Consider the following 22,265-nt stretch of genomic DNA (forward strand, 5'->3'; position numbering starts at 1 on the left):
GCTGGAAAATTGTTAGGTTTCATCGTCAGCCGCAGAGGTATTGAGCTAGACCCGTCAAAAATCAAAGCTATCCAAGACTTGCCACCGCCAAAGAATAAAAAAGATGTGATGAGTTTTATAGGGCGCCTCAATTATATCAGCTATTTTATAGCACAATCAACGATGATATGTGAGTTAATCTTCAAAATGCTGAGGAAAGATGCTGCAACAAATTGGATTGAAGAATGCTAGAAAGCCTTCGACAAAATCAAGGAGTATTTATCTAAACCACCCGTGTTGGTCCCACCAGAACCAGGAAGACCTCTACTGCTTTATCTGTCCGTGTTAGATGGGGCCATTGGTTCCGTTCTAGGACAACATGATGAAACTGGGAGGAAAGAGCAGGCGATATATTATCTGAGCAAGAAGTTTACGCCTTACGAAGCCATGTACTCTTTGTTAGAACGCATCTGCTGTGCTTTGACATGGATAGCCCAGAAGTTGAGACATTATTTATGTGCGTACACTATATATATCATATCAAGGATTGATCCGCTAAAATACATCTTTCAGAAGCCTATGCCTACGGGTAAGTTAGCAAAGTGGCAGATATTGCTGAATGAGTTCGACATTATCTATGTAACTCAGAAGGCAGTCAAAGAGCAAGCATTGGTTGATCATTTGGCAGAAAATCCCGTAGACGAAGAATACGAACCTCTAAAGACGTATTTTCCCGACGAAGAGGTATCATTTGTAGGAGAATATATTACTGAAGCATACGACGGTTGGAGGATGTTCTTCGACGGAGCAACAAACTTCAAGGGAGTGGGCATCGGAGTTGTCTTAGTATCAGAAACTAGTCAACATTACCCGGTATCCGCAAAACTTAGGTTCCCGTGCACCAACAATATGGCAGAATATGAGGCCTGCATCTTGGGACTCAGGTTAGCCGTCGATGTGAACATTCAGGAGTTGCTGGTAATCAGAGATTCAGATCTATTGGTGCACCAGGTTCTAGGAGAATGGGCTACTAAGAATACCAAAATATTGCCATACTTGCATTGTGTACAAGAGCTGATCAAGAGGTTCGCGAAAATAGAATTCAAGCATGTTCCAAGGATTCATAATGAATTTGTAGATTCATTAGCCACCTTGTCTTCCATGATACAACATCCAGACAAGAATTTCATCGATCTTATCCCAATAGGAATTCATAAGCAGCCAATTTATTGTGCTCTTGTTGAAGAAGAGTTTGACGGAAATCCGTGGTTCCATGACATCAAGGAGTACTTGGAAAAGGGAGAATATCAAGAGAATGCTACACACACTCAGAAGCGAACACTCCGAAGATTGGTCAATCATTTCTTTCAAAGCGGAGGAATTCTATATAGAAGGACTCCTGATTTGGGATTACTGTGATATGTCAATGCCAAGGAGGAATCTAGATTGCTTGAAGAAATACATGCCAGAACTTGCGGATCTCACATGAACGGTTTCATTTTGGCCAAGAAGATATTAAGAGCACGGTATTTCTAGATGACTATGGAAACAGATTGCATCAACTATGTTTAAAAGTGTCACCAATGCCAGATGCACGCTGATATGATACGAGTGCCGCCCAACGAACTCAATATAACGAATTTGCCCTGGCATTTCTCTGGTTGGGGCATGGATGTCATCGGACCAATTGAACTTGCTGCTTCCAATGGACACAGGTTCATTTTGGTGGCTATAGACTACTTCACAAAATGGGTTGAAGCCGCGTCCTATAAGGCTGTGACTAAGAAGGTCGTAGCATATTTGTCCGGGATCGCATTGTTTGTCGATTTGGAGTACCTGAGTCAAGCATCACTGACAATGCTGTCAATCTCAACAGTGATATGATGAAAGCCATGTGTGAAACATTCAAGATCAAGCATCGAAATTGCACAACATACAAGATGCAAATGAATGGGGTCGTTGAAGCCGCCAATAAGAACATCAAGAAGATATTGAGGAAAATGGTGGACAACTACAAACAATGGCACGAAAAGCTACCATTTGCTTTACTAGGGTATCGAACCACAGTCTGTACATCAACTGGGGCAACTCCCTATCTACTGGTTTATGATACTAAAGCCGTTATTCCCGCCGAAGTGGAGATCCCTTCCTTAAGAATCATACAAGAAGCCGAGCTCAGCGACGTAGAATGGGTATGAAACCAGTATGAACAACTAGCTCTCATTGATAGTAAAAGAATGAATGCAGTGTGTCACGGTCAACTCTACCAGAACAGAATGGCAAGAGCTTTCAACAAAAAGGTTAGGTCAAGGCAATTCACCTCGGGGCAACTGGTACTGAAACGGATCTTCCCATATCAGGATGAAGCAAAGGGGAAATTCTCACCCAACTAGCAAGGCCCTTACATGGTTCACCAAGTACTGACAGGAGGATCACTTATACTTGCAGAGATGAATGGAGAGATATGACCAAAACCTATCAATTCAGACGCAGTCAAGAGATATTATGTTTAAGATTATATTTGCACTTTCTATTTGATGTAACCTGAACTACGCTTGACCTGATTCCCGTTTAAAAGGGGATATGTAGGAAGCCCTGTGTTAAGGAGGTTGTAATATCTCAAAAGCGTGTCACATTCACCAATTCGTCAAAATTGTTTACTCTCAGGCATTATCACATATTTCAAACAACTACAAACGATTTATCACAAATGCATGTTTTTCAAATTTTTTTTTATTTTTCTACAGTAGCCAGACGCTACCTGTGGTGACTCAAACATGACCTCAAGACAAGAACAAAGGCAAATCAAGGAATCGAGAGCACGAACTAACCTTCCCCCCTCCAAACTCACGATTTTCCTTTGGATGCAGGTGATCTCGCCCAAGTCACACCTCGAATTGGGGTTGTGAAGCGGTCGATTACAATAATAATACCCAACTAGGAGCCGGGATCGAATTCACAGGGAGCGTAGATGGGATTAGTGGTATGTATTTGGTCTAAGCACGTGAATTGTCTAAGTAGCACTTCCACAAATTTTGTTTTGATTTTACTTCTAAAATTATACTAAGGATTGCAATTGAAAAATATGAAACTAGAGAAGAATGTTTTTGTTGTTGTTTTTCAAATATGTAAAAGTTCTAGGGCTGTGACTTCCACCTAGGTGTTTGCCTAACGGGTTGTGGGCTTTAGAGTGAGTTTCGTTGGTCGGGGTGTATTATAGCAATCAACACTCAAATACCCACTCAATACCTCTCGGTAAGAGAGTGGTTTTGCCCAATTTGGCTTTTTCAAGTCCAAATGGGTATTGAACTAAACAATTGACAAATTGCTCAAGTTGGGTTTTACTATCTCCAGGTTTAACCCTTTAATTGGGATTATCGATCTCTTGATTTCATCCCAAACTCTTGTTAGAGAATTTTTCCTAGACTAAGTCTCTATTTCTCAAGTAGAGACCAAGTCAAATAGGCTTGAACCAATATTTGCAACTATTAATTCTACAATTATAGCAAGAACTAGGTTAAATAATACACACCCAACCATAAACAAGTACTAAATCAAACACCCATTAGGTTCCCACACTAGGGTTGGGTCACAACCCTAGCTCGAAATTTAGCTACTCATAGTGGATATTGAGGAAAAATAAAGAAAAAAAGATGATAAAATTCATATTGAACGATTAATAGATGAAAATCCAATGTAAAATCAACAATATAAACTAAAGTTTCCTAAAAGAGTAAATAAAAATGGCTACAGACTTTCTGGTATTCAAAACTTGACCTAATTTCGTGAAAGTAGTCTATTTATACAAAGCTGAAATTTTCGGACAAAATTGCCCTTTCGGAGGTTCTGCGGCCGCACAATTTTATGTGCAGTCCGCACATTGCTTCAGCTCTTGACAGGAGTTGGATCCGTGGCCACACAATTCTGCATTGTGGCCGCGTCTCTTGAGTTCTGCGGACCGCACAATTCTGGGTGCGGCAACACATTTGATTTCTGCGGCCGCACAATTATAGTGCGGTCCGCAATTCTTGCTGGGCTTGGAGTTGGAACTCTCTTAACCTTGACTTCTGCACGCACAATTATTGTGTGATCCGCACCTTACATTGCAGTTCTATTAATTCTTCTTCATGTTCTACGGCCGCACACAGAATTCTGCAGTCTGCACTTTAGCTTTTTGTGCTTGATTTTTGTCCTTGTTCAAAAGCACTCCTCTTGAGTTTGATTTCATCGTAATGGCTCATTTTCCAATACTCCTGCAAGTAAGCATATTTCATCAGTTTTCGGGAATACCTTTAAACATTTTTGAACTAAAACAAAAGTCAAAAGGCGCAAATAAGTAGTTAAAATCCCCACTTATCAACTCCCCCAAACTTAAGCTTTTTCTTGTCCTCGAGCAAATAAGGTAATTCCCACCTCCACAAGAAAAGAGCTATTCCAGCTAATCTAAGGTGAAGCAAACACACATCAATTGGGACCAACAATTATCCACAACACTTATGAACTATCAACAAGGCAATGATTTGAAGTTTTAAGCACAAATAGTTTTAATGTGACACTAGAGCATCAAGAGTTGACTTAATCATCAAGGAAGTTCGCTCTTTCATGTAGGTCACTGTGGATCCCAAACTTCTCCTCCTCTACTCTCAGTTATGAATTGAACATACCAGTAATGAGTGATGCAGGGAAGAATCTAGGGTGATGAAGTGAATGCGAGATGATTGAATCAATTTGAGTGCACAGTGCTTGCTTTGGTGTCAACTAGTCAGAGTGTGTAAAGTTTTGAACAGTGGTAGAGGATCACTATTTATAGTTGGCTGATTTTAAGGCAAGGAATAGCAGCCGAGTGCGGCCACACAATTTAGTATGTGGTCCGCACTCTTTACCTGTCACCTGCTTCCATCTTTGTCAATCTGCGGTCCGCACAATTCTAAATGCGGCCGCAGATTTTTGTGCGGACCGCACAATTCCTTGTGTGGCCACAGATCGGCCATTTCTCTGCAATTCAAACTTCAGAGAGTTTGCAATTTTGTGATCTCCAATTGTGCGGTCGCACAATGAATTGTGCGGCCGCAAACTCCTTTCTGTTGTGGCCATCAAGATTGTGCGGTCCGCACTTTTTTCCACACTTAACATTTTTCCTGAGCACAGTTCCTGCAAAGCACACTCATTCCTGCAACATACTTCAAAACCAGTTAGCACAAAACAAGACTTATCTAAAACAAAGAAGAAAAAGAATAATAAAAAGAAACATGGGTTGCCTCCCAAGAAGTGCCTGATTTAACGTCTCGACACGACGCAAATTACCATCAATCACTTGAAATGAATCAATGCCACGACGTGGCCATCATCAACTTTTCCCAAACAATGCTTCACCCGGTGACCATTGACTCTAAACACTTCATCATTTTTATTCTTCAAGTCTACTGCACCAAAGGGTGTCACACTCACAACCTCAAACGAGCCACTCCATTTAGACTTCAACTTTCCCGGAAACATCCGTAATCGAGAATTGAACAATAACACAATATCACCTTCTTTGAACTCCTTGTTCCGAATGTACTTGTCATGGAGGTACTTCATCTTCTCATTGTATAAGGAAGAACTTGTATATTCACGGTACCGGAATTCATCATGCTCATTCAATTGTGCCACCCTTAAATTGGCGGCGACATCCCACTCAAGATTTAGCTTCTTCAATGCCCACACAGCCTTGTGCTCAAGTTCCACCGGAAGGTAACAAGCTTTCCTGAACACTAACCGGTATGGAGACATCCCAATCAGTATTTTGTAAGCCATCCTATAAGCCCATAAAGCATTATCAAGTTTCTTTGACCAATCTGTCCGGTTGGCATTTATTTGTTTGACAAAATACTCTTGATCTCTCGGTTGGATACTTCCACTTGTCCGCTTGCTTGAGGGTGATATGGGGTCGTGACTTTGTGAGTGACACCATAGTTGGTGAGTAAAGTATCAAAAGCTTTGTTGCAAAAGTGCGATCCTCCATCACTTATAATGGCCCTTGGAGTACCAAATCTTGTAAAGATGTTCTTTTTCAAAAATGCCACCACACTTCGAGTTTCGTTGTTGGGTAGAGCAACGGCCTTAACCCACTTTGACACATATTCCACAACTACCAAAATGTAGGTGTTCCCACAAATGCTTACGAACGGTCCCATGAAATCAATGCCCCACACATCAAAGATGTCAATTTCCAAGATGGTGGTGAGGGGCATCTTATTTTTCTTAGAAATCCCACCGGCCCTTTGACATTCATCACAACGCTTGACTAGATCACTTGCGTCCTTGTAGAGAGTAGGCCAATAGAATCCACAACTCAACACTTTCGCCGTCGTTCTCGCTCCACCATGGTGACCACCATACGGTGAAGAGTGGAAAGCATCAAGAATTTCCACCTGTTCCTCCTCCGGCACACATCTTCGAATCACACTATCGGTACAAATCCGAAAGAGGTACAGTTCATCCCAATAGTAGTCAAGGCAATCCCGTTTGAGTTTCTTTCTTTGGTTTAAAGAGAACTCATTCGGTATAATACCACTCACAAGATAATTTGCTAAGTCGGAGAACCATGGCATCTTGGTTATTGAAATGGCTAGAAGTTGCTCGTTGGGGAAGGAGTCATTGATTTCAAGGCCGTCATGTGGCCTCCCCTCCTCCTCCAAGTGAGACAAGTGGTCTGCCACTTGGTTTTTACTGCCTTTGTGGTCTTGGATTTCTAGATCGAACTCTTGTAATAAAAGCACCCATCTCATTAACTGCGCCTTTGAATCTTTCTTGCTCATTAGATACCGAAGCGCCGCATGATCCATGTGGACAATCACCTTTGTACCCATCAAATGTGGGCGTAACTTCTCCATAACCTAAACCTTAGGGACATTCCCACCTAAACAGTTGCCTCTGAAACCTCTCCATTCCACTCGTCTTAGAGAAACCCTAGCCGTCATACTCTCAAATCCTCTCCGAATCCAGCCCCAAAATGGAATCAATCCATGATTCCCTTACCTTATACATTCTGTCATCTTGTTACTTACACGATTTTGGCATCACCTAGTACTCGCCTATTCTTGGCAAGTACCAGGCCCTGAGTTATGAACAATCATCCTCAATCTTCGAGACTTAGATGATATTTCATCTATATACACTTACTACCAAATTATATGGGTCCGATTTACCAAGATCCTCGGCTAATCTTTGATTTCCGTCAAACTAGGGTTTGAAATTTCATTTTTTTCTTTACTGGTTCTATTATCGATTGCATGTGATTTTCTTTCCTTATTTGTGTTTGATTAATTATTTTCCATATTTGCTTGCTCGATTTCTACCACTATATAACCCCTCCCCAATTTTCCTTTTGGACAGACTTTTTCACCTTAAGAACTATTCTCTCACTCTCATTTATTTTGTACTATTCTGAAATTGAGCTCTTGGCCTGCTGAAAGCCAAGGCCACCAGATTTTGTTCGCCTTCCTCCAGTGCAAGCACTGCTCGAAGTCCATTTCGAGGCTCCTGTGAACTCTGAAGCACTAGAGAGTTGAGGTTTTACTGGTCTTCAATAACCACAACTATTCTTGAGATTTTCGAGTTCTTCATCCTTTGCCTAGTTTGTCTGCAACTGGTTAGTGCCCTATACTCTCGCACTTCTACTTCTTTCTGTTAGTGTTTGTGTTAGGTGCATTAGTGCTATTTGGATTTCCCTGAGTTAATTTCAATATTATGCCCCTTCGTATACAATTCTGCTTGTTTTAGTACTACTCTATAGTTCCCTAGCTTCAATTCTATGCGAGTTATGATTTTAACTCACATGTGGATAGCTAAGTTGATTCATAATGCCTGCCTGATTCATAATTGAAACCTGATTGATGGTTGTTGAACCTTATTTTTATTTCTTGTACCAAAACCCTTATGAAACTATGTTCTTGCTCAAACTCCTTTCTTGATGATTGAATCCTTAATGCATAATTTGCTATTTCTCTGCAAGCCTATCTAAATACTTAGCCTAATATGCTAGCCTTAATGCATGCTCATTAGGTGTGTCCAACCTAAATAATTTCTAATCATTATGTTTTTGAATATTTAGTTACTTATACCTGTTGCTTATTCTGAGTTTGGTTCCTTGCCTTGTTCTGTACTATTATGATAGCCAACTCATGCCCAAAATGTGTTCTAATTCCTGTTGAGATATTCATGCCCAACTTTTATCTCTCTGGAGTTCTACTATTAGCTATGACTTGTTCCCATGCTATTTGTAACTCTAGTGTGTGCTTTTCTTGACTTGTTCGATCCTGTATTTTTCAGTATTAGTTAAGACTTTTAGAGTAAATCTCATAATTAACATTTTTGCCTATATGTGGCCAATTGGTACAAGGTTTGATGCTTGTCTGTCCTATTGATTTGAAAATTGACATGTCTTCTGTTTACTATAAGTTCTGCTGGTATTGTTACTGATATTCAATATGTTCAAGTTTTCTTATCTTCTACTAAGTGATTGCTCGATCATGAACCTAATTTGTTATGTTGTTTTCACTAGGCCTTCATATTAAAACTTTCATGTGAAGGCTATGCTCTACTTGTTCTTGTCTATGACTCTATTAGATTTTCATGTTTAAATATTGTGTCTAAAGCTCTTTTAGGCTAATTCTGAATTAGTTTACTCTTGAAACTCTTTTGGAATAGTTCACTATCCTATGATGGTCAATCCTGTTACTTTAGCTTTGTTTCTGAGAATACAAACATGAACCTGCCTTGTAAACTTGTCAGTATTTCATGCGATCTTGTCTATATGCTTTGGTTAGAACTGTTGATTAGTTGTAGCTTTAGGAGTTAAGTGTGAAAAGTTGTTTAATTAATTCCACGAGTGGTCTGTCACCTGTATGGTTAAGTTTGGCATCCATTTGGCTAAGTAAGTTATTCATTGGGCCTGGTGTTGGGCCATATGTGTTGTTGGACTTGTGCATTGGATTCAGGAAGAATGTACTGTCCTTATGAGCTTGAGATTTGGGTCTGTTGGTTGGTGAGGCTGCTAAAGGCCCAGGAATTCACTGGGTTATTTTATAGCGGGTTTGTACTTGTTTCAGTCTATATTTTATCATCTTTGAGTTTGTATTATTCCATTTTGGTACTGTAACTTGTAATAACGAATAATTGGGGTGTTTGTGAAATTAGGGAATGGGTGTGCTTCGTTCTTGCATAAAGGGTAGAGAACATGCCTATAGGGTCTACGTGCTTTATTCGTTATCTTGTTTAACTTGCTCTATTTCTACACACTAGTAGAAATCATGTATCAAGGAATTGCACACACCTCAACTAATTTGTCTAATACTCGTACACTGTCTTAAACATGCTATTAATCGCCATACTTGTTATTACTGTGCGTTTAGACGACATGCCTATAGGACGTATATTATATGCTTTTGCTAACCTACATATCATGTCTATAGGACTTCAAATAATTAATTGATCAAATTACTTCTATTACTTTTGATGCACTTTCCATCTAGATATCATGACCATAGGACACTAATGTACCGACCCACATATTTTCCGCCCAAATTTGTTGCCTAAAGGGCTGCCAAACGAGCCAAACTTGGCTGCCAAAGACCAGAAGGTCTTTGCACATAGAGACAACAATCCGACAGGCTGTCCGGGCCCTCCTAGGGGCTACTTTCGTCAGCAAAGTCACATGCAGCCCAACTGGGCAGGACCACAGTCTGCCAGGACAATCATGGAAGCAACATGCTGCCAGTAAAGGCATGTGCTGCACAGCTAGGTAGGGCCACATCCTGTCTGGATGAACATGGGAGCAACTGCCTGCTAGCAAGAACTGGGCCACAACAGCTGGACAAGTCAATTGGCACATGGGCTGCCAACACCTTCCTGGAATCCAGCATAAAGTAGTGCACCACAGGCTGGACGGGCCCACAGTCAGCTTAGCTGCCTGTGGACATTTTTCTGTACAAATAGGATACTTAGGCCTTGTTAGAAGGCAGATCTGTTTACTTGTGTTTCCTTCTTTTGTATATGAGAAAAACCCTGAAAATTGGCCTTGGCCTCCCATCTTTGTGTCTTTCATTTCGTTATCCCTCCAACCTTTGAGTTTGTGTGATTGCCTTGGTCTAAAACACGATTTTGTGCTTGTTTCTTGTTAAGGGCTGAAGCAAGAGTAGTAGTCAGCTATCTTGCTGCCCTCGTTGAGCCCCCAGAAAATGGGTTCGCGACAAGTGGTATCAAAGCAAAGGTTATCGACCATGGCAACTGATGGAGATAACGTCAACTTAGACAACATTCGTGGCAGAGACGAGTCACCAACAAAGCGGCAGAAACCAAAGAAGAGAGGAACAAGCAAAGTTTGAGATCCCGCCATAGCTGTAACAAGTGAGGCGCCAGCTTTACCGCTGCGCCAGCTTTACCGCTGCCCCCACAACAGGTTAGCCATGGTGAAGATTGTGAGGCTTCTGTCTCAAATCCTTTAAACGTGAGAATGGGTCTCACTGAAGCTAGTTTAGATGCTCTAAACCAGCATATGGGAGAAGTTCTGGATTACTTCCAAGCACTTGAGTCTACGACTCTAGATGGACTAGATGAGGTCAAAGAGTCGGTAGATCAAGCAATTTTTGAGCATAAGAAAGGACTGACCAACCTTGAGCTCAAGCTGACCGAGGCTGTATCGGCGTTGCACGGGGAGATTGAGCTCCTAAAGCAACAACTGAAGGCAGTAGAGTTAGCTGGTGGCACTGGTCATGTGACAGTGCGGGAGACCAAGATCGAGGGCCCAAAACCGAAGGAGTTTAGGGGCGAACGAGATGCTCAAGAAGTAGAGAACTTCATCTGGAAGATGGAAGACTACTTTGAGCACCTTTACATCGTTGATGAGGCTGCCAAGATCCGGGCAGCAGTGATGTATCTTGCCGATACCGCCATGCTCTGGTGGAGACGGAATAAAGCAGACATGGAGAAGGGAACTTGCTCCATCAAGAGCTGGGATCAGTTCAAGTTCGAACTGAAGCGCCAGTTCTACCCCCAAAATGTTGTCAACGAGGCATGTAGGAAGTTGAGAGAGCTCAAGCAAACAACTACCATAAGCGAGTACGTGAGAAATTTCATGAAACTCATTCTGCAAATTCCAAACTTAGCAAGCGATGACTTGTTATTCACTTTCATCGATGGCCTTCAAGATTGGGCAAAACAGGAATTGCAGTGACGTCAAGTCAAAGACGTCGATGAAGCTATTGCGGTTGTAGAGTCCTTAAATGATTATAGGACAGAAGCCACAAAGGCGAGGGACACCAACTTCCAACCGGATGGAGACCATGGATGTCGGGACAAGGGCAAACAAGTTGCTGCCCCTGACCGCGATTCCAGAGAACAAGGCAACAAGGCGCACTGGCGCGACCGGTACAATCAAAGGAGGAAGGATGGCGATGGTTGTTATATCTGCAAGGACACTAGTCATGGCTACAAAGATTGTCCTTCTTTGAAGAAACTCGGCGCCATAATTACTGCCGAGAGGAGGCTAACAGAGGAAAGGATCCAAGCGGATGAACAAACCAAAGAACAACCGCCGCACATAGCTCATCTTGGCAACATGGTACTGGGCACAGTAGTTGCCGAAAAGCCTACTTTGAAGCAGGTCGCCCAAGGGAAGCATGACATTGTCAAACTGGTTCACACTTTAGGTGACGATGTGATTGCACAATTAAACGGACAATCAGTCCGTATCATGGTAGACACCGGCGCGACACACAATTTTGTGTCCGAAGCAAAGGCTAAGCCACTTGGCCTTGTGTTCGGTCCTAGCAGTTCTGTACTGAAGACGGTGAACGCCAAACCCACCAACGTGAAAGGGATCGCCCGCAATGTGCAGCTCAGCTTAGGATCTTGGCAGGGAAACGTGAGTTTCTTTGTCGCTTCCCTGGACGTATTTGATCTGGTACTGGTGCTGGATTATTGGGATGCAGTGAAGGCATACATATGCCCATTTCTCAACCAGACATACATTTATGACCCAAGGGGTCCGTATATGGTGCCGGCAGTTCGGGTACCACAAGTTGTTAGTTTGTTGTCCTCGATTCAAATCGTAAAAGGCTTCAAGGAAGAGGGAGCACCGGTTTTGGCAGTTGGGACAGGGACTAAGGAGGTCAAGAGGGACAAAGCCTTGACTCCTTCTAAACAACGAGTCCTTAAGGGTAAGGACTTTATTCCGTGGGCAAAGCCACATGCCATGGGTCCGTACATGTCACCTCCAAAGTTGGAGAATTCAAGGAAGCAACGTGGAAAGCTACTTGGGTCGAGGCATGTCAGTCCGTTAAAGGAACCTTGTAGAGACAAGGGTGATATGGAGCGGAGGCAATCCAAGCGACCAAATGTTTTCACAAGTTCTTCGGTTGTCGACAAAAAGGTCAAGACCATTATCAAGCATCGGGTGATACAAGGAGTAGGTTGGGGCAATTCAAGCGCCCAATTTCTTGTCCGATGGAAAGGGCAACCGTCAGAAAGGGCAACGCGGGAGAAATATGAGGCATTGTGGCCGTTCAAAGATCAAGTTCACGACTACTTGAATCGGTGTGGTGCCGAGGTCGTCGCCATTTCAAGTGGGGGAGAGTGTACCGACTCACATATTTTCCACCCAAATTTGCTGCCTAAAGGGCTGCCAAACGAGCCAAACTTGGCTGCCAAAGACCAGAAGGTCTTTGCACATGGAGGCAACAATCCGACAGGCTGTCCGGGCCCTCCTAAGGGCTACTTTTCGTCAGCAAAGTCACATGCAGCCCAACTGGGTAGGACCACAGTCTGCCAGGACAATCATGGAAGTAACATACTGCCAGCAAAGGCATGTGCTGCATAACTAGGTAGGGCCACATCCTGTCTGGATGAACATGGGAGTAACTGCTTGCCAGCAAGAACTGGGCCACAGCATCTGGACAAGTCAATTGGCACATGGGCTGCCAACACCTTCCTGGAATCCAGCATAAAGCAGTACACCATAGGCTGGACGGGCCCACAGCCAGCTTAGCTGCCTGTGGACATTTTTCTGTATAAATAGGATACTTAGGCCTTGTTAGAAGGCAGATCTCTTTACTTGTATTTCCTTCTTTTGTATATGAGAAAAACCCCAAAAATTGGCCTTGGCCTCCCATGTTTGTGTCTTTCATTTCGTTATCTCTCCAACCTTTGAATTTGTGTGATTGCCTTGGTTCAAAACATGATTTTGTGCTTGTTTCTTGTTAAAGGCTGAAGCAAGAGTAGTAGTCAGGCTATCTTGCTGCCCTCGCTGAGCGCCCAGAAAACGGGTCCGCGACACTAATCTCTTATTCAACTGCTTCTGCCGTTTTATTACACTTCCACCTAGATAGCATGTATATAGGAATAAGTATGTTAACAGCGAGTTCAAATACAAACTATTAGAAATCTTGCCTATAGAATACTGTTATTCGCCTAGAAAGCATGAGTATAGAATCAAACGCTGGAAATTCTTAGTTTTAATAGCTTTCACTGCCCATTATGCAAATAACTTAGAAATTATGCCTATAGGACAGTGTCACTCGCCTGAGACGCCTATCTATAAAATCAGTGCTAATCCTGAGTCTGCAAATAGTTTACTGCCTCCTCGCCTAAGCCACTTAGAACAATAACAATGCATATACGATACTGGAATTCAGAATCACCTAGAAACCATGCCTATAGGACTCTAAGTATCGATTCTGGAACTATGTACTGCCTAAACTGCCCGCGTGCATTTGTTGCGGAGGCTAACATGGGCCTTTAATTGTCTTTATGTGGAGTCCTATTTGTTTTGAATGTTGCTTAGTTTTATTATTTTGAGCATCATAGGTGAAGTCTAGAACCATCCAAATAATAGGTCCAATGCCTCATGGACCGTAGGTACGGGACGAGTAGTGCATGCATAGAATACGATTTAGAATTGAATTAGAGCGCCTTTAGGTAGAAACTTCACATAGTAATTGGGTAGTAAGAGATGATAGACTGTGCTCGCTGAATAATATGAGCAACCCCTACCTTAAGGGAGTTGCGAAGTATTATTTATGTTGCACGGAGTGATCCTTTAGCACGGGGTGATCCTTTAGGCTAAATAACTTAGGATCCCCACTTTTCTTTATATACTTGTTATTTACACTTAGTCATTTAACATAGACCAATGTAGTTGCATCCATGTGATCATTAAGATTCGTACCAATTCTCATGTGTTATAGTAAGACTCTTTGAATTCTAAATTTCCCTTTGTTTATTTGATCACCTAACCTAATCACATAATCCACATAGTTTAAAATTCGGCTGGGACCCACAGTTGTGGACCTTGAAAAGTGCCTAACACCTTCTCTTTGTGGTAATTTGAGCCCTTACCCGATCTTTGGTGACACGGACTAGTCAAATAGAGTTATTTTCAAATTGGTGTCCTAACGCACCTCAAATATTGTTAGGTGGCGACTCTTCTCTTTTAATACCTTCATTTAAAAAAATTGTCACACGTCAAAACCCGCTTTGCGAGAAAATGGGGCGCGACAGTAGGTGCTGAATTTGGTAATGAAAGAGTCTTTTCTTGATCGTCTGGGTCTATCCGAATTTGGTTGTACCCGGAGTAGGCGTCGAGAAAACTGAGTATCTAGTGGCCGGCAGTCGCGTCGATCATTCGATTGATGTTAGGCAAAGGGAAAGAATCCTTAGGGCATGTTTTGTTTAGATCTTTGTAATCCACACACATTCTTAGTTTATTTCCCTTTTTAGGCACTACCACTACGTTAGCTAACCAGTCCGGGTATTTAACCTCTCGGATGGATCCTATTTTTAGAAGTTTGGATACCTCATCCTTGATGAACGCATGTTTGATCTTGGACTGTGGCCTCCTCTTCTGCTTAACCGAATGGAACTTTGGTTTCAAACTCAGCTTGTGAGTGGTTACCTCCGGTGGAATCCCTGTCATGTCAAGATGGGACTAAGAGAAACAATCGACGTTAGCTTTAAGAAAATCAATAAGTTTTTTCTTGAGCTCGGGGGTTAACCCCGTGCCTAGGTATACCTTTCGAACCAGTAGGTGTTCGATCAATATGACTTGCTCCAATTCTTTAACCGTCGATTTGGTGGCATCGGTGTCATCAGGAGCTATGAATGATATCGGGATGCAATAATCATCCTCCTCGTCTACTCCTCATCTTTCTCCGATTCGGCCGAGGCCGGTATTAATTATTGCTATTTAATCTCTTCCTTTCTGGTCAGTTCCGCATTCCTTGATGTCGAAATTGCGGGTACCGGGATTACCTCATCGATAACGAATATCTCTTTCGCGGACGGCTTTTCTCCGTAGACCGTTATACCTCATGTCCCACTTGATCACGTAGAACTTTATTTATTGAATTGTCCCGGCAGTGTTCACTAGCAAGCTACTATTTCTCCTTTAATGGTCTCACATGCCATGTTATACCCATTCAATACCCGGACCGCTAGCACGATTTGGTCCTGTAACCCCAATTGCTCTACGACCCTTGATCTGATGATATTGGCCGAGCTACCTGGATCAATCAGCACACATTTAACTCGAGATTTATTGATAAGTACGGATATTACCAGTGCATCATTGTGAAGTTGTATGATGCCCTCAGCATTTTCGTCACTGAACGAAATGGCTCCCTCTGAGACATAATCCCGGGTGCGTTTTCCCCTTGTGATAGATACTTTAGTGCGCTTTATCATTGATCCTTGGGGGACATCGACTCCTTCAATTATCATGTTAATCACGTGCTAAGGCTCCTCTTGTTCGACTTGTTTGTTGGCATCCCTGTTCCTGAAGTGGTTATTGGCTCGATCACTTAGGAATTCTCGGAGGTGCCCGTTGTTGAATAATCGGGCAACTTCTTCTCTTAACTGCCGGCAATCTTCGGTCCTGTGACCGTGAGTGCCTTGATATTTACACATCAAATTGGGATCTCTCTATGTAGGATCAGACTGCAAAGGTTGGGGTCACTTGGTCTCTTTAATGCATCTTATGTCTGACACAATGCTGGCAGTGTCCACGTTGAAATTGTATTCTAAAAATCTCGGTGCTTCCATGCTCCCGAGCAGCCTATCGAACCCATTTTTGATCATCAGGCCTTGGCCACCGGGCCCTCGATCGCTTATCTTCTCATTCCTTGCGGGATGATGCCTGGATCTGTTCCCCCTTCGGTCTGCGCTGTATGGTTGATACCGATCTCGGACCGGTCTTGGCTCTTGATCAATGGCCCTCTTAGACCTATCGTCGGCCCTGATGGGGTAAACAGATCCAAAAGGGGCCCCGAGTTGGTCGTCCTCAACCCTGATCTTTAACTGGTACCTGTTGTGGATGTCAGCCCAGGTTACCGCTGGGTACACCACCAAATTTTGTTTTAGCTATTGAGAGGCCAAGGAACTCCGGGGGTTGAGCCCCTGATTGAATGCCTAAACGGCCCAATCATCTGCAACTGGAGGTAGGTCTATCCATTCCATCTGGAGCCTTGGCACGAACTCCCTAAGCATCTCGTTGTCCATGGACCCGGCATGGGCTTTTACGAAAGCATCTGCAAGCATAGCAAATGAGTCAATGTAATTTGGGGGCAAGTTGTGATACCATATCATTGCTCCTTTGGACAAAGTCTCCCCAAACCTCTTCAGTAATACTGACTCGATCTCATCGTCTTCCAGATCGTTCCCCTTGATTGCGCATGTGTAGGAGGTCACGTGCTCATTTAGATCCGTGGTCCCATTAAATTTGGGGATGTCGGGCATACGAAACCTTTTAGGATCGGCTTTGGTGCCGCGCTCGGGAGAAAAGGCTTCTGTATAAATTTTTTGGAGTCCGGTCTTTTCAATATAGGGGGTGCCCCCGGGATCTGATCGACCCTGGAGTTGTATGTTTCCACCTTCTTTTCATTAGCCTCAATCTTTTTCTCACTCGACTCAACTCGTTTTGTCAACTCTTCGAGCATCTTCATCACCTCGGGATTTACCCTGGGCTCGGCTTCATCCGGCCTCTCGATAATTTACTCATCTCTTCGAGTGCTTTCCCGGGATTGTTCGGGCTCGACCCTGTTGGGGCGTGGCTTTGATTCTGCAGTTGCGCTATCGCCGCTTGTTGAGCCTGCAACATTTCGAAGATTAGCCATAGGCTTACCCCATCACCTTCGCCTTCGGGCACTTCTCGAGATGTTAGTCGGGGTCCCCCGCAAACACTGTTTTAGGGATCAGTTGGCAAATTGACGTTGATGGACACCAACAAGTTAGCATCGACCGGATCGGCAGCAGGGACACCGTTGAGATCGGCAGGAGGCACCTCGTTACTGGGCACCAAATTATTATTTTCTCCGTGATGGCCAGACTCAGTGTCAACGTTCAAGTGAGCAGACTGGGAGTTTGATATTTTTGGGCTGACCTGAAATTTAGACTTCACAGAATAAGCGTAAAATATGGTGTGTTATGGAGATTCATATTAAATCACCACTATTATCCTTAGCCCCACGGTGGACGCCAAACTGTTTACCCCGAAATTGGATAATAATTAAATTTATACGCAGTTTTAAGGATATGTGATTTAATTCAACACGAACAATTAAGAATATCAAATAAATGAATTAGAGATGAAATAAATGTTCAAACCAATCGCAATATTATGGCCAAGCTTGAGCTTACACTGACCAATGATCTCGTACTTGATTGGACCCTCGGTTCAAGCCTAGTCGTGAATGAAGAACAGAACAAATGAGCAAAAACTTTAACAATAGCTAAAAGACAGAAAATAAACTTGTATTGCTTTGATTTGCATATTACAGTATATGTTACAAAAGAAAAACTTTTCCTTTATATAGTAGGAGAGTTTCAACCTTAGTATAAGTCTAAAAAAGGTAAAAATCTTTCTTTCCCAGTAATTACTGATCCATAATCGACATCGAGCGAGATCCGCGCCATGATATCTGATTGAGTGCGAATATCACGACCCTTTATCCGTCATGAAGAACCGTTCACCATGTCTCCCGAGGTCTTAGAACTCATTCTTGGCCCGGGGCGCGTCGCTTTACCATACCCGATGATGGACACATCGTTCATCCTTCCTGAATCTCGATACGAAGGGCCTCGTGCATCCGTGCTCTCCCTCCATTTTCTCGTCGGGAAATCGAGGTAGGCATTACCAGGGCGAAGCTATGTTGGCCAAAGGGTCAATTGAACATCCTTCACCGAAAAATTATACTACGTATAAGCTAAAATATTACTTATTATTGATTAAAAAATAGACTTTAAACATCCTTGCATTAGCCCACTCACAAAGGGTGTTCAAAATTCAAATTTGGACACCCTTATTGAATTTTCTGGCTTCGCCACTGGATATTACCCCGATTTTACCCTACACAACCTCTTATGTATTCTCGCTTTAATTTGTGAATTTTAATATTAAATTACATGATCTGGTGCAGACATCGAGTGCCGGTAAGTATTATTTTCCAAAAAGATCTTCGTCATTCTGACCTCCTGGTTCAGTTAAGACAAATATATATAGGTTTATTAATCTAACTTTGATAGCAATGGCATTAATCATAGGTGAATCCAACAACCTGACCTTTAACGTAAAACAGTCTGATTAGTATTTTATTTATGTAACCAACTCAACAATTGTACAGCAGGAGATAGTTGACACTGATATAGGATATTTCGGTGTACGTTAATCTAGGATAAAGCAAATATTGGATTGGAATATGGCTGATTTAATGTAACTGCCAAATGAAGAACACTGGCTTCGGATGTGACAATGTTAAATTTTTCTTCCAAATTCCATCATTATCGAATATCGCCAAAATCATGGATGAGATGAAAGAAACTAAGGAAACTATGTAGGAGTAAATATCAAATACTTAGTTTTGTCAGACAAAAGAGAATAATAGGAATGATCAAAGGATCCAACCTGGCGCTTTGTTTAAAACTAATTAACATACTAATGACAAGTGGAGATGAATCTATTGAGGAAACTTGCCCGGTTCATAATCATCATTAAGTTTAATAAAATCATCTTATAACTTAGTTGACTTAATCATAGTTTTGGTTTTTGGTATTTTGTTCCGAGAAAATGATATTGTATAGCCGCTCTAAAAATAATAGTAAAAAATAATGTATTTTTTTGTATCATATACATTATGTATGTTATATATTAAAATTATACAAATTTTATACACTTTTCGACTATTAAATATAAATAATTTTTGGCACGGGTTAAAAGTGAAAAAACGCATTCTTGTTTTTCGTCGAGTGCTAATGCTCAATTGATATTGACTATTCATTATAAAAAGCCAACCAATGAATTGCAAAGTTGAATTGGACCACTCTAAAAAGCGAATTCATGACGAGTTTGATGTTGGCAAACTTTGTTGATCATGGAAGAAAGTATATTTATTTTTTATTTGTGCACAAATGAATAGAAACCATAATTACACAAAATGACTTATAGACAATGTATTTCTTCCTCCAAAGGCAAATTTGAAAGACAAAAAATATTGTTGCCGACGTCTTTGAGTCAAATAAATATAACATCGTTAATTTTTGTTCTTCCCCCCCCCCCCCCCCCCCCCAAATGCATTAGATGATATTCATATACCTCTTTTTGAAATGTAACTTTTATCCTAAATATTTCCAGCTGAACACCTAAAATTTGCAAGGATTCAATGACCTTGAAATAGACCTCGATAACAAAAAGGTACCATGAATCCGTTACAATTGGCTATCAGTCAATTTTAAGAAATCCCAAGTTATGAGTATCAATTCACCATAAGAAGGTATACGTAGAATGTGTTTCGAAGAGGTCAAGTCAACTTAAAACAATGTTAAGATTTAGCTCAAACATTGAAGGAGTAGACCCTCTAACCAAGAGCGGAGCTAGGTAGACTCGGGAGGGTTCCTTAATAAAAAAAAAAAAAAATGACAGTGTATAGCCGCTGTAAAAATAATAGTTAAAAAATGTATAAAACTTATATATATTTTGTATGTTATATACAAAAATTATACAAATTTTATATACTTTTTCGACTAGCAGATACAAATAGTTTGTGGCACGGACTAAAAATGATAATACCCATAAAAAAAAGTATGTTAGTACAAATAAGGTAAAATCAAACTTCTTTGCATATATAATATAAATAAAATTTGAATCCCTATACATAAGGGAAGATTCTAGTGTAACAGTAAAGGTAATTAAGAATTGTTTTAAGACAAATCTAAGGTATAGCACTGTTGCATCTTTGAATCCCCTAAATAGAATTCTGAACTCCCTCCAGCAGTTACGAGACAAAACAAAAAAGGGGGCAGGGCGCAAATAACCTTCTACACTAAGCAGCAATTAGTCCACTGGGAGATGAGAATCAGTCCAGACCTAAATAGTACTACATTAACAATAGGATGTGCAGTAAATCACTCGTAATTTGGAAATCTGGAAGTTAATCCGCCAAAATTCGTGCCCCTGATTCTCAAAGGCGGATTTCAGGTGTATTTTGACCCTTAACAAATCCATGTGCACTATTAATATACGATCTAGCTTCACCTTTGGTGCCTGAACGGATGTATATATCCTCCATTAATATACCCGTACATGGAACTTTAGCACTGCAATCCAGCTTCACTGCAAATTCACCTTGGGAAGTTCCAAGTATCTGTCTAAAAGTAATACCACTAACCTGTACTGCTAAATCCTGAAACAATAAACGTATTAAAAGTTTAATTAAGAGGTTGATTTGGATCAGAAGTTGAACATTGTAAACAGAAATTACTTACATGTTCTGTACAGTTTTCATGATCACAATAGAACTGATCAATAATTATAGGGTTATGAGAATCTTGCGACAATATTCTCTCGAAAATGATGTTCCTTGCGTACCCTTGGCCTCCCTGATTAAATACAACAAAAAAATTGTCAAAACAATAAAGCCTACATGTATTTAAATTAATACAGTAACACCAACCTGCCACGTTTTTATTCGAGCACCATTTGTAGATTTTATGAACACCACGTCACTGACAAGAACATTTTCAACTGTGTCGTTTGATCCATGCTTGCCTAGACTTCCAATACTGCATTTGGATGAGGCTACATTAATCACATTTACATTTCTAAACACAGAAAGTGCAAGAGAACAGAAGTGAGGAGATGAAAACTCAACCTTATACCATGCCCTGGTCCGCATATTATGTTGCTGATTTTCAGATTGGAACAACCATCTACAATTGAGATACAATCATCCCCTGCATTTTCAAGTAAATTTAGCACTGTCTTCACAAAAATCAAATTATTAAGAAAATTTTATCCTATAAGTTGATAGAGATGTCCAAAAATACCAGTTCCAATTCGACAATGGTTAATGGAAACGTCTCGGCTGCTAGAAAGATGAATACCATCAGTATTTGGACTTTTCGCTGGGGCGTCTATAGTTATGTTTGAGACTGTGGCAGATTCGGAGTTCTCAATATGAAAATGCACGTGAGGGTTGTCCTTAAAGCTTAGTCCGCTTACACTAATGTTTTGGCAATGTGAAATATCAAAAGCCTACAAAATAAACCTTTTATTAGTTAAATGCCAAAAATAAATGCTGTCATGAGTTATTGAAAAAGTCATGTTTATAAAAAGTTTTTAGAGCATCCAAAACTTACAGTTGGTTTCCTGCGGTCCTGAAAATAGAGGTAATAAAAACTGTTAGAAACCTAGACTGAAGCTTCACCAATGTCAAAAAAAAGGGGTTTGAAACTAATACGTAAGTTAACTAAGTTGAAAGTAACATTTAAAAGATTCAAAAAATGAAAGAGAAACGTTTTAAGCAAACAATATTGAAGACGGCAACCAGTTACAAGTACATCTGCTCCCGAAAATATTTAACATAGCTTATATATACATCCACCTAATTATAAAACTCTATGAATGAAAAACAAAATGTACCAAATACATAAAGCTGATAATTAATTTGCGTCAGTTAATACGTTATCATTAAATTTTCCCTTTTACTTGGTGTTATTATAAAGATTTAAAAATAACGTATAATTAAAATCTGATTCGTGTAGTTGACTTACATTAACATCCCACCATTTTTGTCCCCGACCATTAATTGTTCCATTCCCACGTACTGTAAGGCCGTTAACATGTTTAATATAAATCCACTTATCACAATGAGTGGTCAAACACGTCCATTCCGAGGGTTCAATTGGTGCAACTATATTTCCATTTATCTGCAAAATCAGTAGAGTTAGGACGTACTTAGACTAAAAAAAATCAGTACTTA

At 41.1% G+C, this 22,265-nt stretch overlaps 2 protein-coding genes across 2 annotated transcripts; one reads left to right on the forward strand and one right to left on the reverse strand.

Moving 5' to 3' along the window:
- Positions 1–888: 888 nt before the first annotated feature.
- Positions 889–2,177, forward strand: LOC138908379 (uncharacterized). The gene is made up of 3 exons (XM_070199041.1): positions 889–1,332; positions 1,570–1,694; positions 1,856–2,177. The coding sequence occupies exons 1-3, from the start codon at positions 889–891 to the stop codon at positions 2,175–2,177; spliced, it is 891 nt and encodes a 296-aa protein (XP_070055142.1).
- A 17,929-nt stretch (positions 2,178–20,106) lies between these two features.
- Positions 20,107–22,218, reverse strand: LOC104107168 (probable polygalacturonase At1g80170; the record flags this gene model as incomplete). Its single annotated transcript, XM_033658914.2, has 7 exons — positions 20,107–20,687; positions 20,770–20,883; positions 20,958–21,066; positions 21,156–21,237; positions 21,331–21,538; positions 21,643–21,660; positions 22,057–22,218. Coding segments are annotated over 7 exons (915 nt in total), but the record flags the coding sequence as incomplete, so codon positions are not given.
- Between the last annotated feature and the right edge of the window lie 47 nt (positions 22,219–22,265).

This window comes from Nicotiana tomentosiformis, chromosome 3 (genome assembly GCF_000390325.3).
Source record: "Nicotiana tomentosiformis chromosome 3, ASM39032v3, whole genome shotgun sequence".
In the NCBI taxonomy this organism is placed as follows: Eukaryota; Viridiplantae; Streptophyta; class Magnoliopsida; order Solanales; family Solanaceae; genus Nicotiana; species Nicotiana tomentosiformis.

Coding starts and splice junctions, on each gene's coding strand:
- LOC138908379 (XM_070199041.1), top strand. CDS start 889: ATGGCAGAATATGAGGCCTGCATCTTGGGACTCAGGTTAGCCGTCGAT. Junction 1,333..1,569: donor AGCGAACACTCCGAAGATTG/GTCAATCATTTC, acceptor CACCAATGCCAG/ATGCACGCTGATATGATACG. Junction 1,695..1,855: donor GCTGCTTCCAATGGACACAG/GTTCATTTTGGT, acceptor CAATCTCAACAG/TGATATGATGAAAGCCATGT.